The following is a 14,406-nucleotide window of genomic DNA, read 5'->3' as shown; positions in this document are numbered from 1 at the left end:
TACCTTTATTGTATGGCATAATTGAATTGATTTATAGGCACATTTGATTATAGGTAGCCATAGAGGCCTATAACATGTAGACCTTTTAATCATTTAACCACTGGAAGTAGCAAGTTGTATGGGCTTGGCTAAGGATCTGTTTTTTTTAAGACTAGGTAAGCGTTAATGCGACCAGCTTATTCAAATATAGTTAATCCTGCATCCTCTGACTATTTTTAGAGTGTCGACATATTGTCCTTGAGAAGATGCGCAAACCCGGGGCGTGGAACTCTGAGCGATGTTGGTCCCTAATGAACGCACAATTAGAATATCGGACCTCAGAAAATATCAAAACTCTAAATTAAATCATAAATGATGAATGTGATCCGTTCTTACAATTAGAAATACGATCTAAATTTTAGGATCATTGAAATTGGAGTCAGATTGAATTCGGAGCTAAAAAACTAATATAAATAAATTCTAATAAATAATAAAATTCTTTTCAGAAGCACTAGAAAAGGCTTACATGCATTAAACCATAGACCATGCTGTTAGTTTCGTCATTGGGCTAATAGATGGACTCCTACAAAGACAAAAAAAATCATGAAAAGTAATTTTTTGTAGCGAAAATCCCAATATACAAATTAAAGGTTTAAAAAAAAAACACCTAAGAATCATGATCAGATACATGTCAATTCACACATATGTTTTATAGTGTATTAAAGTCATATGACCAAAATGTTGAAAACCATTTAAAACGTTTACCACATACTTAAATTTTTTTTTATTGTAGCCTGCATTCAAAACAGAATGCTAGTATTCATCAAACACAAATATTTCAAGCACATGAAACCATTCATACTGCAGCCGATATGAGAAGGGCTAATACAGAAAGCGTTTGATCAGCATATGAAATAAACCCAGTCGAGAACACACACCAAAACTCCAGTTACGACTTTGACCGTGATTCCCTCAGATCACTTCATCTCCACAGGGAACTGTTTCATTTACCTTCTTAGTCTGTTTAGATTTATATTCAATCTGTCATTCTTGAAGGTAAACTCACCCTGGCCTTCTGCATTCATTACGCGCTCATGGAAAAACAAAGTCATTTGAACTTTGAAAATCCATCTCCGTGCGCAAACAGCCCAAACACAGTTCTCTCACGCCATATGTGAAACATTCCTCATATATCTTTAATACGACACCCAAATCTAGCTGGAAACTTCAGCATACTTTAATGTAGTTACTAACAGCTAGGAAATGTGGTCATAATTGTGTCTATTGTAGAGTTTAGTGCCATTGGAAGCGGAATATGGGCTTTTACTTCTCCCCGATTGGGTTATTGTAATTCCTATATCCTAAAATCACTTTTCAATATCTTTAAATCGACAAAGAGCAGTACTCCACTTCTAGAGTTTCAGACGTTTCTTCTTCCTGATTGAGTTACTGTAATTCTTCAGTTCCAGATGAGGTCACTTAATGTGTTAAAGTTGAAGAAGAGCTGAACACCACATCTAGGAGGCTAATGACTCAAAAATACTCCCAAAAATGGAGAGAATAGAATCAATATTCTCCTAAAATCTCTCTGATGGGATTATATCATTCACAAAATAGATTTTGAAATGCAATAACTGAGTTCTATACATTTGCAATGCCACAACGTCACCCCTTTCCATTCACAACCACCTTTTCAACAAGAGTTTCAGTGAAAAAGTCTCCTTTATAGATTTCATTTTTATGATTTTATAATCATTAAAAAATGTCAAATATCAAATGTAAAGTTAAAGGTTAAGTTACTTTTATATAAATCAATGTTATATGGCAAGCTATTTTAATATTTAAAACATAACAGTATCTATTCCTATGGTACTAGTACATATTATTTTGCATTAAGTACTTGTGTACTTATTTATTAGCTAATAATGCTAAAATTGTTTAGGTACTAGCACTTATTCAATAGATAATATAGTATAAATTGATTAGATACTACAATTTATTAAATTAAAGCACTTATTTGTTGGGTACTAGGACTTATTAATAGGCCCACACAGAATCTGCGCGCGCAGAATTCCGCAGATTTTTAGCACATCAATGATTCTGTTTATTTACTTATGTGAATGTGTGTACATTTACAATTATTCTGTTTTTTTTTATTAATTTCAATAATATTATTGACTAATATGAAAATATTTATATGATTTATTTACAATATAGTTTGTAAAGTAACATTTTCTTTTAGTAGATCTATTATATGATAGATTTTTTTTGTTTAACAAATAAAGAGTATCTATTTGGATTTTTATTGTAAACATTAAATACAAGTAGAAACTTAATTTTATATATTAAGGTTTTAGTTATGATGCTCCTAAAATCATTCCGCAGATTTTTAACAAATTCTTTGCAGAAATAGCAAAAAATGTCTGCGGATTCCATCTGGCCCTACTTATCAGATACAGTATAGTACTTATTTCAGTAGTGTCTAGTGATTGTTATATTGTTACTACAAAAATATAGTAGTAACCCACTATTAGATACAAGTGCTAAATCATTACATACTGTAGACAGTTGTAAATATTTAAAAACTAATCTACTATTCATAAAGGTGCCAATACCTAAAAAAAAATGACTAGTACTTATTAGTAAAGATTAGTCAAAGAAGCTTAAAATGGGTGCTGTTAAGATTTTTCTTTTAGATTGAAAGTGCAGTTGGTGATCTGCCAGAATGCTAACATTAGCATAATAGGTTTGAAAATTTACATCCGTCCCCTGCTGTCCAAAGCCATGCCTCCTTAAGTCATGAAAGCTTGAACGTGCACCTAATAGATGATGATCTGATGATAATAGACAACCTTATATAACACTAGATCAAGTCATTCACCAGTTAGAAAACTCTATGAAGACATGCACTTTTCCAGCATAGTTGATGAGGAATTATTTTTCCCAAAACTGGCATTGAGGTAAAGTTGGTTTTATATTCGCACATTCACACGTTCTCCTTAATAATATAGTTTTAGAAATGTATTGTTTACAAATTCTAAAAAGTTGTATCATATACTCAGGCAATGACTACACAATACAACATCGTTCACAGTCAATTAAATAGTGCTGATGTTGTTTTGAAGTCATACTATATGCTATTTCAGACTGAATATTCGAAGTAACGTTAGAGTGGGAGTGTGGCACAGGTTGACACTTTTCAAAATTGTATGAATGTGCCAAAATCAATCAAACTTCACCTCAGTAAAGCTGGTTAGGTGGAAGAGCACTATTTACTTATTTTTCGTTATTCGCCCAAAAAAAAAAAGCTCAGAAAAAAGGAGTGCTAAAAACAGAAATATCCTGTCATCATGTCAGCGAGTTACTTTTCATTTTCAATTGTGCTCGCTGATCCTTGTACATCACTTGTTTTCATCTTCTTTTGCATTGAACAGCTACACGAATGCTTATGTCTATTTAAATGACTATATTATCGGTGCTGTAAAAGGTACTCCATTAACTTCAAAATAGTCAATCTTTCGCATGACGTTTTCAGTGGCTGAAAAACACCTCTGTGCATATTAACCCAATCATAAACAAGAACACAATCTACATAAGCTTTGCGTGACTAAAATAAAATTAAAACATGTCTTAAATTAATACTTCAGCCATGGTGTCACCCTTCAGATCATTATTTTAAATAACGTCATTTCCCTTCAGCGTACAAAAGTATCTCTGATATTGCTTCAGGATTTAGAAAAGACTGATTCTGCATTTTTGGCAGAAGCCCTTTTAAAAACAATCTTACTTTTCATAGATACAAGGCCATGTTGTTTTTCAGAAAGAAGATCAGGTTGAGTTTGCTTGATGTTACTCTCTGTCAGCTGTAGGTGGCCTTGCTTTACGTGAACACGCAAATAACGGTTCTGTCTGAGTGAAGAGGCTGAAATTGAGTTACTTGTCGGCCTGACGATTTTTAATTGGACGAATGTTTTTAGTCTTATGCCTTACCCAGAATCTAAAAATATATTTAAACACATTTAGATCATTTTCTTTAATCATTGCTATCAGAATGTAAAGAGGCTTTTAATATAATACAACACAAAATGTTTCAGAAGAAAATCACCTACTCCACCTTTAAATGTTAAAAAAGCCTGCCATATTACAATCCCCCCTACAGTCTTCTGATACAACACAATAGGGCTCAAATCTCATTTGCACTTATTTACATTCAGAAATGACATGCCAAGACATGTTGTGGCAGCTCTGGTGTGAGCAGCAACCGCTGTTGTCAAATCTGGTGCAATTTGACTTGACACTGCCATTTAAACAAATGCATGAAACCTGACAGTTCTGATGGAGGGGCAGATATTTCGACACTGTTACTGTGTTTATTTCATTGTTGAAGCTTGATAGTCACTATTTATTAAAAAAAAAAAAAACACACATTCCAAAAATAGCATGTTCAACAGGTGTGTGACGAAAAAACAAAGAAGACAAATTTGGATTTTATCTTGAAATCTAGGGAAGGAGGTTTCAGACACTTTAAAAATAGTACGCTAGCTTTAAAAATGTGCCAGCTATCAAGTAAACAACCACAAAGAAGAACATTCTTTACAGTCATGAATGTAATCTGGATGCACTACAATCACCATATTGTCATCCTCATACTATTTCCACTTGCTGAACTATTTATACAACTATACTATTTATATTTAGCTATACTATTAATTCATTTGCTAAACTCGCTGAAGTAACAGTGCTTTGTTTATCATATACTGCTTCTCACCTAATATACAGTAAGAAAGTATGTGATTTCAGATGCCAGCTTTGAGCATTTGTTTCTCCTATGGTACATGGAGACAAATTAGCACACAAACGGGGCATTTCAAGATGGGCTGTGATGTTTTTACTTACCCAGAACACCCAATCTGTAGTTCATAGTGACGACAATCACATTTCCATAGGCCGCAAGAACGCTTGCATCAAACATGTTTCCCGTTCCCTCCATAAATGAACCACCATGGATGAACAACATCACAGGCTTCTTCCGACGATCTCTAATATCTGTGTAAAGCATAAACATATATACAAAATCATTAAGGATAAATGATAATATATAAATGTCAATGATGCAGCTTCACTGAAAACTGGAAAACCTTTAGCAGGAAAGAACTCAACCCAGCCTCATCATAAAAACATACATCAAATCTAAAATATGCTGCATTGAGTTTGTATTGTTGCATATTTGAGATGACAAATAGCTCATTTTTTATGGTGTTGTACTTGTGATGCAGAGCGCTTTAAGTTTGAGTTCAGCGATACACAGTTCCACAAAAAGGATAAAAGTAATGTAAAGTCAAGTTAAACTATGTGGTCGCAATGCACTTTTTTCTTAGGTCTACATCCGTCAGATCACAATATTATGCCTTTCTTTTCTTTTTTCCCCTTTAAAACACGTTTTAATACTTTTTATTCTCTGTTGTTTTTATTTCATATATTTTTTCTTGTATTTTATGTTTCATTTATTCTTGTTTATGTAAAGCTATTTGAATTATTATTGTGCTACTGTATATAAATAAACTTGCCCTGCCTTGCCTTCCCTTCCTATTGGTTGGGTTTAGGGGAGAGATTAGGTCAGTGGTTTGATAGAGTGCATGACATGTACAAGAAGGATGATGACATGTACAAGAGGGATGTGTATCTGAAACGTACAACAAATCGTACCTCGTGTAATGTATTTCAGATTCGCAAAAATGTAGACAAACTGACCATGCCAAAAAAGTTGTCCATTTAGAGATAGATAAGGCAAATGTGTTAGGCATCGTTAAGTTGTTTTGAGGTATTTACTTGGAAAATAACATAAAATTCTACTGTAAAATATTTTAAGTCATTACAAAAAAAAAAACAAAACATAATTCCTATTTCCATTCGCTTTTTCTTGTTCACTTAACTTTTGAAAACATCAGCTGCACTGGCCTAAAATTATGTGTTTGTAATAGAAAAACATTTAGTTGGGTTAACATAGACTTATTAGTTTTCTGGAGAGGTCAACTACTCTGTAACAAAACGTTTTAAGTTGTGCCAACTGAAAATTTTTGTCTGCAGAACTGGAATGTCTGAAGTTGAGTGAAAAATTAAAAATATAATCCTTATTTTCTTAACATTTTTTTCCCACTTTTTATTGAAAGGACAGTAGAGAGTACAGACAGGAAAGCGTGGGGAGAGAAGAAGGTTCGAATGGGAATCGAACTCGGGTTGCTGTAGACACTGGAGTGCCATGTTTCAATGCACTAACCACTACACCATCAGCACCGACTTAACTATTGAAAACATCAGTTGCACTGACTTAAAATTACTGAATTTGAGTGAACAAAAAACTCTTTTGGAAATTGGTACAAGAAATAATTCATTATCAGAACAAACAAACAAAGTTCAACTATAAAAAAAGGCATGCTTCAAATGTGAAGCATTACAAAGGATTTTTCTGTTTGTCCTGCCATGTTTTGATAGTCTTGTTAAGCAGTTTGATGTTAGTTTTACCTCCTGTCTTGTTTCTAATTTTGTTTCTAATAAATGTTTTGTTTACATTTGTCTCTAAGTTTTTTTTTCAATTGAACTATGCTTGTTTGTTCTGATAATATATTATTTCTTAGTAGTAAGAAATAGTTTTCACAAGAGTTTTTTTGTTCACTCAAATTCAGACATTTTAAGTCAGTGCAACTGATGTTTTCAAAGTATTATAATCTTTTTAAAGTTGGAGTCAAGTTTGGGCCAACTAATAAAAATTAAGAGAGAGACTGAGTGCACATACTTTATTTTAAGGCAGAACTACTTATTAAATCATATTTAGAAGCTGCTTGACTTATTTAATTATTTTTTGCAATGTAGTGGACCGGTATTAATGAGACTAGTGTGCCATCATTTAGTGGTCACATCAAAAAAAATGAGTCAAGGAGGAGATGGTAAAAATAGGGATTGGTATTGCTTCCAGTCCACTTGTCGCTCTTTAAATAGAAGGTCAACATGAGCACACTGCATTATGGGGGAAATACAGCAATATGTTCTGTTGTACACAGTACTGCAGATTTAGTAGGTCATCCAAGTATACTGTACACTGCAGGAACAGTAAGAGTAATATGTTGGTACACAGTTCCAAACATATCCCCAATGGTCTTCACGCACTCTGGGATCTTTTGGCACAGTCTGCCTTGGATTGGCTCATCATTTCTGCATTCTGCTGGCAGAGTCTGTCTGTTCCTCTTCCAAAAAACTCTGCTATTCTGATGTATCTCTGTATCAGTTATTACAGTCTGTGTGCACTCGGTTTTTCTCAAGTCTCGGATCTCCCCTCTAGGTGTTATGTTGGTAGAATCTCTACCTTTCCTGTTCCCTTGGTACCTTCTCTGTCCTTCGACCTCCGCTAAACTCCCCTGCCTCAGGTCTCCAGATTGGTATATTCTGTCTCGTTTAGATTCACATCTACGTGTGCTGTTTATTGGTACAGGTTGTTCCTCTTTGCATTTTCTTGCAGTGTGTTGCACACAATCATGCATAAAGCTAAGAAGAAAAAAAAAATGAAGAGATCAAATGATAATTTTTAGTTTTACTGCATTTATTAGGTATGGGGTTAAGTAAAATGTTCATATTCGTTGTATTGTATAAAAGTCTAATATTATTACTTCAAAATTTCCAATAAAAAAACTGTAATCTAAAGTGTTTTTAGGTTTAGGTATTCCTCAAGATCAGGGATTCTCAACTGGTGGGCCGTGGCCAACTATAGTGGGCCTCAGCCATCCTGTCGGTGGGCCGCGAGATAGCTTCAAAATTAACTCTCAATATTTTACTATCATTTTAGGATTTCATGAAAAATATGCTTTCTCCAGTTTGGTGATTAATTACTTCAAACTCAAAACAGCCCCATGATCGCGTCTGCAACTAGTCTGTTTATTTACAAACTATGCGTGTAGTGAAAGTGAAAGTCTCTCTTGGTGTACTTTTGTGGGAACTACTTAATATATCCACATAGTTGTCCAAATTAATGTCTTGCGAGTGTTTTATAATGGACGTGCGCTCATACAGGAGGATCTAGCAAGGCTCATTGGTGTATCTGCGATGGACTGTTAAATAAGCTTGCATATGAGCTTCAGATGCGCTCTGACGGAGCTGTCCACTGTTCCTGTAAGGGATCTCACAATAGTATCCAGCTGCAAACCGCCATCATATCATCGGATCTCAACAGATTTAGGGTGTTTTACTGTATTTTACATTTGTCTGTATATTTTTGAATAGTGGATATTTAATAGTAGATATTCTGTCAGTCCAGTTTAAAGCAGAAGCTGGTCTTTTGCAATCTCCCTGTTGACCTGTGGTTCTCTTTGAATCTATTTATGTTAATATATATTTACAGCTGAGATCAGAAATATTAGCCTACTGTTTGCTTATTTTTTACCCCAATTTCTGTTTAACAGAGAGAAGATATTTTCAACACATTTCTAAACATAATAGTTTTAATAGTTTAATAATTATTTGACTAAGAGACATATATACATATATAAATATATAATATATTTTACTTTATTTTTTTATATATTTTGCATTTCATACAAACATTTTAGAGAAAATGTCAGACAGGTTGATCAGAGAAAGAAGTGGGCCCCGAAGTAAAAAAGGTTGAGAACCCCTGCACTAGATATTGCTGTTTTAACTGTTCTGAAGTTAAAACTTTGGCATTGTGTTGTCTAAAACATTTACATAATATTTTTTATGGCACAATAAATGCTTTTGAAGTCAGTAGTTATGTGTTTGAGTAAAACAAAATGTTAAAGTTTTCCTGTAAACAACTAATTGCATTTTTAATGTAAAATAAAAATAGTCCATTAAAGCTTTTTTTTTATTTTTTTAAACATACAAATGTTCCATGTTTATATAAAATTAAATTCAGAACAATACAAATTTCTTAACTTCAGAAGAGTTCAAAAACTATATTTGATATAGCATTTGTTATACTGAACAATTCTGTCACAAAAATGCTCCAACACATAAGTCTCAAACTGAATTCCTGGAGGGCCGCAGCTCTGCACAGTTTTTGCTCCAACCCCAATCAAACACAGCTGATCTAACTAATGAAGGTGATCAAGACTACATAGGCCCTCCAGGAATTGAGTTTGAGACCATTGCTCTAACACAATATTTTAATTTGGAAATTTGAAAGCAACATCATCTCAACTTTCATTCATTCATTCATTCATTCATTCATTCATTCATTCATTCATTCATTCATTCATTCATTCATACATTCATTCATTTTTTTCTTCAGCTTAGTTCTTTATTTATCAGGGGTCACAACAGTGGAATGAACCGCCTTTCTGAACTTTACTAAACAAAACAAATATGAGCAATTTCCTCAAACCCCTACCTAATAAATCCAGATAATCTGAGAATTATCCAGGGGTCTCTTAATTCCCCCCATAACTGTATACAGTATACATATGTTCCAGTGTGTGAATGCAATGTCCAGTTATCCAGTGCTTCTGTGGTGTGCAAGTGCTGTAGATAATTCATATGAAAACCAGACCATGCAGAAACATAAATAACTACCACGACATCTGTTTACCCCGAGAGAGAAGAGGGGGGTATCAGAAAAAGAAAGAGTGGGATAAATCATAAAAGCATGCAGGAGAGAGAAAGAGAGAAAGAGACAGGAAGAGATGGAGATGTGAAAAGGAAATGGCACACAAAAGAGAATAAAATAAAAGTTACACAGACCAAGGTCCTTTCACGGACACACAAAAATCACACACACACCGGCAGCTGTGATGCGGAGTCGCTATGGAAACTGCTCACCAGCACTGACTCACTCATGCCTGTTGCCACGGAAACAAATTCTACGCACGTATTTGCACGCCCGCCTGCATCACCACCTGAATCTCGGCTTACAAACGCATTACAGCGACTACACACACACAGTCACACAAACACTGACACACACACACTTTCTTGTCTCAATGTCTGCACATACACAAACACCTCTTCTTGTAGACAAACACACATAATGCAATAAACATATCTGTTCGTGCAGCACGCATACACACACACACACACACACCTATGTGCAACCATGCATAATAATGCTCATGCACAAGTATGCACACACTGAAATATAAACAAGCTGAATTATCCCAGATTTCTCAGTCAATCTCTTTCATATACTAGACTAATGTTAGACTTTTCATTGTTTTTTTTTCCTCCAACATTTTTTCATAGTTATTTGTTTCTTAGTTATTCTGAAAATCATTGTTTTGTTAGTGCTGTTGAAGCAATGTCACTTTAGGTTCGACCAATCAGAAAGGACTGTGTGGATGAGCTGTGCTGTCAGAGCCAGTCAGCTGATGTGAAATCTGTGTTTTGTTTGGAACGTCTTTTATTTCTGTCATTATAAGGTAGCTTGGATTTCCCACAAGGTATTAACATTCATTGATTCATTCATTTTCCTTCGGCTTAGTTCCTTTATTTAGCAGGGGTCGTCAAGGTGGAATGAACCGACAATATATATGAACCCAGCATATGTTTTACCTGAGATAACCTTCCAGCTGCAACCCAGTTCTGGGAAACACTCTCACATTCACACACATACACTATGGCCATTTTAGTTTACTCAATTCACCTATAGTGCATGTCTTTGGACTGTGGGGGAAACTGGAGCACATGGAGGAAATCCAAGAGAACACAGGGAGAACATGAAAACTCTACACAGAAATGCCAACTTGCCCAGCCGGGACTTGAACCACCGACCTTATTGCTGTAAGGTGACAGTGCTAACCACTTCGCCACCGTGCTACTCCAGGTATCAACATTATGCAATAAATTGGGGCATCAAAGTGACAGTTAAGGCATTTAAAATGTATGAAAAGATTTCTGTATGAAAATAAAACCCATTCATGAGCATTCTATGCATTTTTTGAATGCTGAATCAGCATATTACAAGAATGAATCAATTGCTGAATAATCATGTGACGTTAGTAAATAATAGCATATCTTCTCTGCGGATTTAAAAAAATGAAAATATAAGTAATAGATTTTGATGGTAAAAGATTTTAGTTTGAGGAAGGTGTTACACAGCTTTATTTTTTAACTGTACATTAATCTGTGTCAAGTTGAATTTTTAGTTTTTTTTTTGTTTGTTTTTAAATATTTGTTTGATTAAAAATACTTTTGCTTAATAAATTATTTAATTTTTACCAAAAAATATGTATATTTAAAAGAGTCATTTGAAAAAGAGAGTTGACACTTGAAATTGATAATAAAGCGTGTTTATGCTGTCCTGGGAGAGAACACTGAGCTCAGAAGATCCTTGAGCCTGGGGCTCCCTCAAGTTTCATCAGGAGAGAGGGGAGTCTGAGCTCAGGTAGGTCTCAATTCCCTTATACTGCATGTCTTTATACTGTAACACCTGGGGGAAACCCACGCTAGCAGGGGGAGAACATGTAAACTCCCCACAGAAACACCAACTGTCCCAGCAGGAACTCGAACCAGCGACCTTCTTGCTGTGAGGCAACAGTGCTGACCACTGAGCTGCCAGCCAGCCCTGTCCTGAATTAATCTAGGAAAGAGGGGAAGGAGCAGGGGAGGATGTGGGAATTCCTCAAGGTGAAGATGACTTAGAGTAGGTAAGAAAATCTGGTTATTTACAGTTGAAGACAGAATTATTAGCCCCCCTGAATTATTAGCCCCCATGTTTATTTTTTTTTATCCCAATTTCTATTTAAGAGAGAGAAGATTTTTTTCAACACATTTCTAATCATAATAATTTTAATAACTCATTTCTAATAAGAAATTTATTTTATCTTTGTCGTGATGACAGTAAATAATATTGGACTAGATATTTTTCAAGACAATTCTATACAGCTTAAAGTGACATATAAAGGCTTAACTAGGTTAATTAGGTTAACTAGGCAGGTTAGGGTAATTAGGCAAGTTATTGTATAACGATAGTTTGTTCTGTAGACTATTAAAAAAATATATAGCTTAAAGGGGCTAATAATTTTGATCTTAAAATGTTTTTTTAAAAATGTAAAAATGCTTTTATTCTATCAAAAATAAAAGAAATTAGATTTTCCCAGAAGAAAAAAAAACATGATCAGACAAACTGTGAAAATTTCAGTGCTCTGTTAAACATCACTTGGCAAATATTTAAAAAAATAAATGAAATTTAAAAGGGGGCTAATAATTCTGATTTCAACTGTATGTGCGCTTAGATTAATCTGATTGGCAAATCATATAGTTAATGTGGGATAAGCCGTGGTCCTCTCAAAATTAAACTTCCCTTAAAAATCAAAATGCAGTCCAAAAACCTTAATACTTTGCTATTATCATTAAAACCACTAGTTTCAGCCCATTTGTCAACATGAAGTCAGAAAATGTAATAAAATTCAATTTTATTCTTTTAAATATTTGAAATAGTTACAAGTTATGTGTGGTAATATAATATGTGGTTTGATTCTTCTCATAAATATATCTGTTTATGTTACATGACTATGGGACATTAATTCAACATTATATAATTCCCACACAAGTTATATGAAACATTAAAACCCCTTGCCACTTGGCTTGCAATGTCTTTGATAAATGTAAAATCAAGTTTGTTTAGATTATTTCATCTGTTGCCCATGGAAATGTCTGATCAAATTATTGAAACAAAGTATGTGTATGACATTCACATTCATCTAATAGATTTTATACTATTACCAATATATGGAAATAATTGTCTGGTTTTATTTCTTCAAATTATATTTAGATGTTTAAAATACTGAAATAATAACTGGGAACACAACATTTCCAGAGTTGTGAAAGATAAACTTACATTTTTTTCTGAGTGGTGCTAATATGAAAAGAAATGCTACCAGCAAAAATCTACCAGCAATTATCGAATAGAGTCATTTTAAGCTACAATTCTTGCTATTAACAAACAAATAACTAAGACTTTTAGCTAAATGCAGGTTTATGCAGAATTTATCTTTATTTCTATAGCACTTTTACAATGTAGATTGTATCAAAGCAGCTTAACATTGAAGTTCTAGTAAATTGAATCTGTCAGTTCAGTTTTCAGTGTTGAAGTTTAGTTCAGTTCAGTTCAGTTCAGTTCAGTTCAGTTCAGTTCAGTTCAGTTCAGTTCAGTGTGGTTTAATTTCCACTGCTGAAAGTCTAAACACTGAAGAGAAAATTCATAAATCAAGTCCCAAACCAAGCAAGCCAGAGTCGACAGTGGCAAGGACCAAACCTTCAGCAATTGACGAAAGTGAAGGAAAAAAAAAATAGAATAGTATGTAGAATAACATCATGCTTTATGAGTTTTGAAGGGTACCTATTATGCCCCTTTTCATCAAGATATAAAATAAGTCTGTGATGTCCCTGGATTTTAAAAAATGAAGTTTCAGCACAAAATGCCCCACAAATAATTACTTATAACTCTTTGAAATGGAACCTTTTAGGCTTTGAGTTAAATTGTGTCATTTCTGTGACTGTGTCTTTAAATTCAAATGAGAATGAGAGGGTCTGGAAAGACATCTGAGCTTGGGGCATTCTCTCCATCAAGAGAGACAGAGAGGAATACGAGCTCAGCATCTAGCCAAATCACAGAAATCTCTTCGTCACTGCGTCGTTTGTCTTTCTTGTCTCCGTGATCTAGTAAGTCTTGTATATCGAGTTTGTGATTCCTGAGCCCTGTTTCTGATTTATGTTATAGTTTCTTGTTTTGTTGTTTATTTGTTACTTTGCACTTTGGACACCTTGTTTTTCTGTTTGATGCACAATCGTAATAAATCTGCACTTGGATCCGCACCTTTTGTTCCCGTTTTAAATCATGTAACGTGACAGAATGACGCAGTGACGAACAGTGGGAAAATGGTTGTATAAATAGTCCAGGAAATCAACAAGAAACAGGAACAGCTGTGATGACCAATCAGTGTAAGTGAACCAGGTGTAATGCGCGTGGTATGTATGGACTTGTAGTTCTTGGGCGCTGTAGTTCACTCTCAGAGTCCGTTGAACTACAGCGCCCTCAGGTGGTCACTGACAGTCATGACAATATCTTAATAATAAGTCATGTGTTACTCTTAATCTTAATAAGTTATGTGTTACTCTAAATAGTTATATGCTAATATTAGATAGTTCAACCTAAATAGATCAATAGATTGAATGTTCTCTCTATGTTTGTGTGGTTTTCCTCTCTCTGTTCCAGAGTCCAAAGACATCTGGTAGGTGAATTGGGTAGGCAAAATTGTCTGGCATTTGCTGCGTAAAACATGTGCTGAACAAGTTGGTGGTTCATTCAGACTAAGCCGAAAAGAAAATGAATAAATGAATGAATGATTAGTTTGTACTTACGGCCAATGTACACCTGGTATTAAGATGCTGTTTTAGCTGACAGAATCACAAGTAGACAAGAGA

General features: G+C 34.4%; 1 protein-coding gene and 1 long non-coding RNA gene across 13 annotated transcripts in view; both read right to left on the bottom strand.

Moving 5' to 3' along the window:
- The window catches only part of nlgn2b (neuroligin 2b), a 333,407-nt gene that overhangs the window by 37,084 nt on the left and 281,917 nt on the right, over positions 1 to 14,406 (bottom strand). For all 12 annotated transcript variants that reach the window (XM_087268665.1, XM_087268672.1, XM_087268666.1 and 9 more), the window contains 1 exon segment: positions 4,876 to 5,025. In XM_087268665.1, coding sequence (XP_087124791.1) covers positions 4,876 to 5,025 — 150 coding nt within the window.
- The window catches only part of LOC147842056 (uncharacterized), a 592,784-nt gene that overhangs the window by 491,623 nt on the left and 86,755 nt on the right, over positions 1 to 14,406 (bottom strand). The gene's annotated exons all lie outside the window — the stretch shown is intronic.

This window comes from Danio rerio, chromosome 10 (assembly GCF_052040795.2).
Source record: "Danio rerio strain M-AB ecotype USA chromosome 10, GRCz13ab, whole genome shotgun sequence".
NCBI classification, from domain to species: domain Eukaryota; kingdom Metazoa; phylum Chordata; class Actinopteri; order Cypriniformes; family Danionidae; genus Danio; species Danio rerio.
The sequence above is the reverse complement of the archived record's forward strand: the minus strand, read 5'-3'. Positions and strand labels throughout refer to the sequence as shown.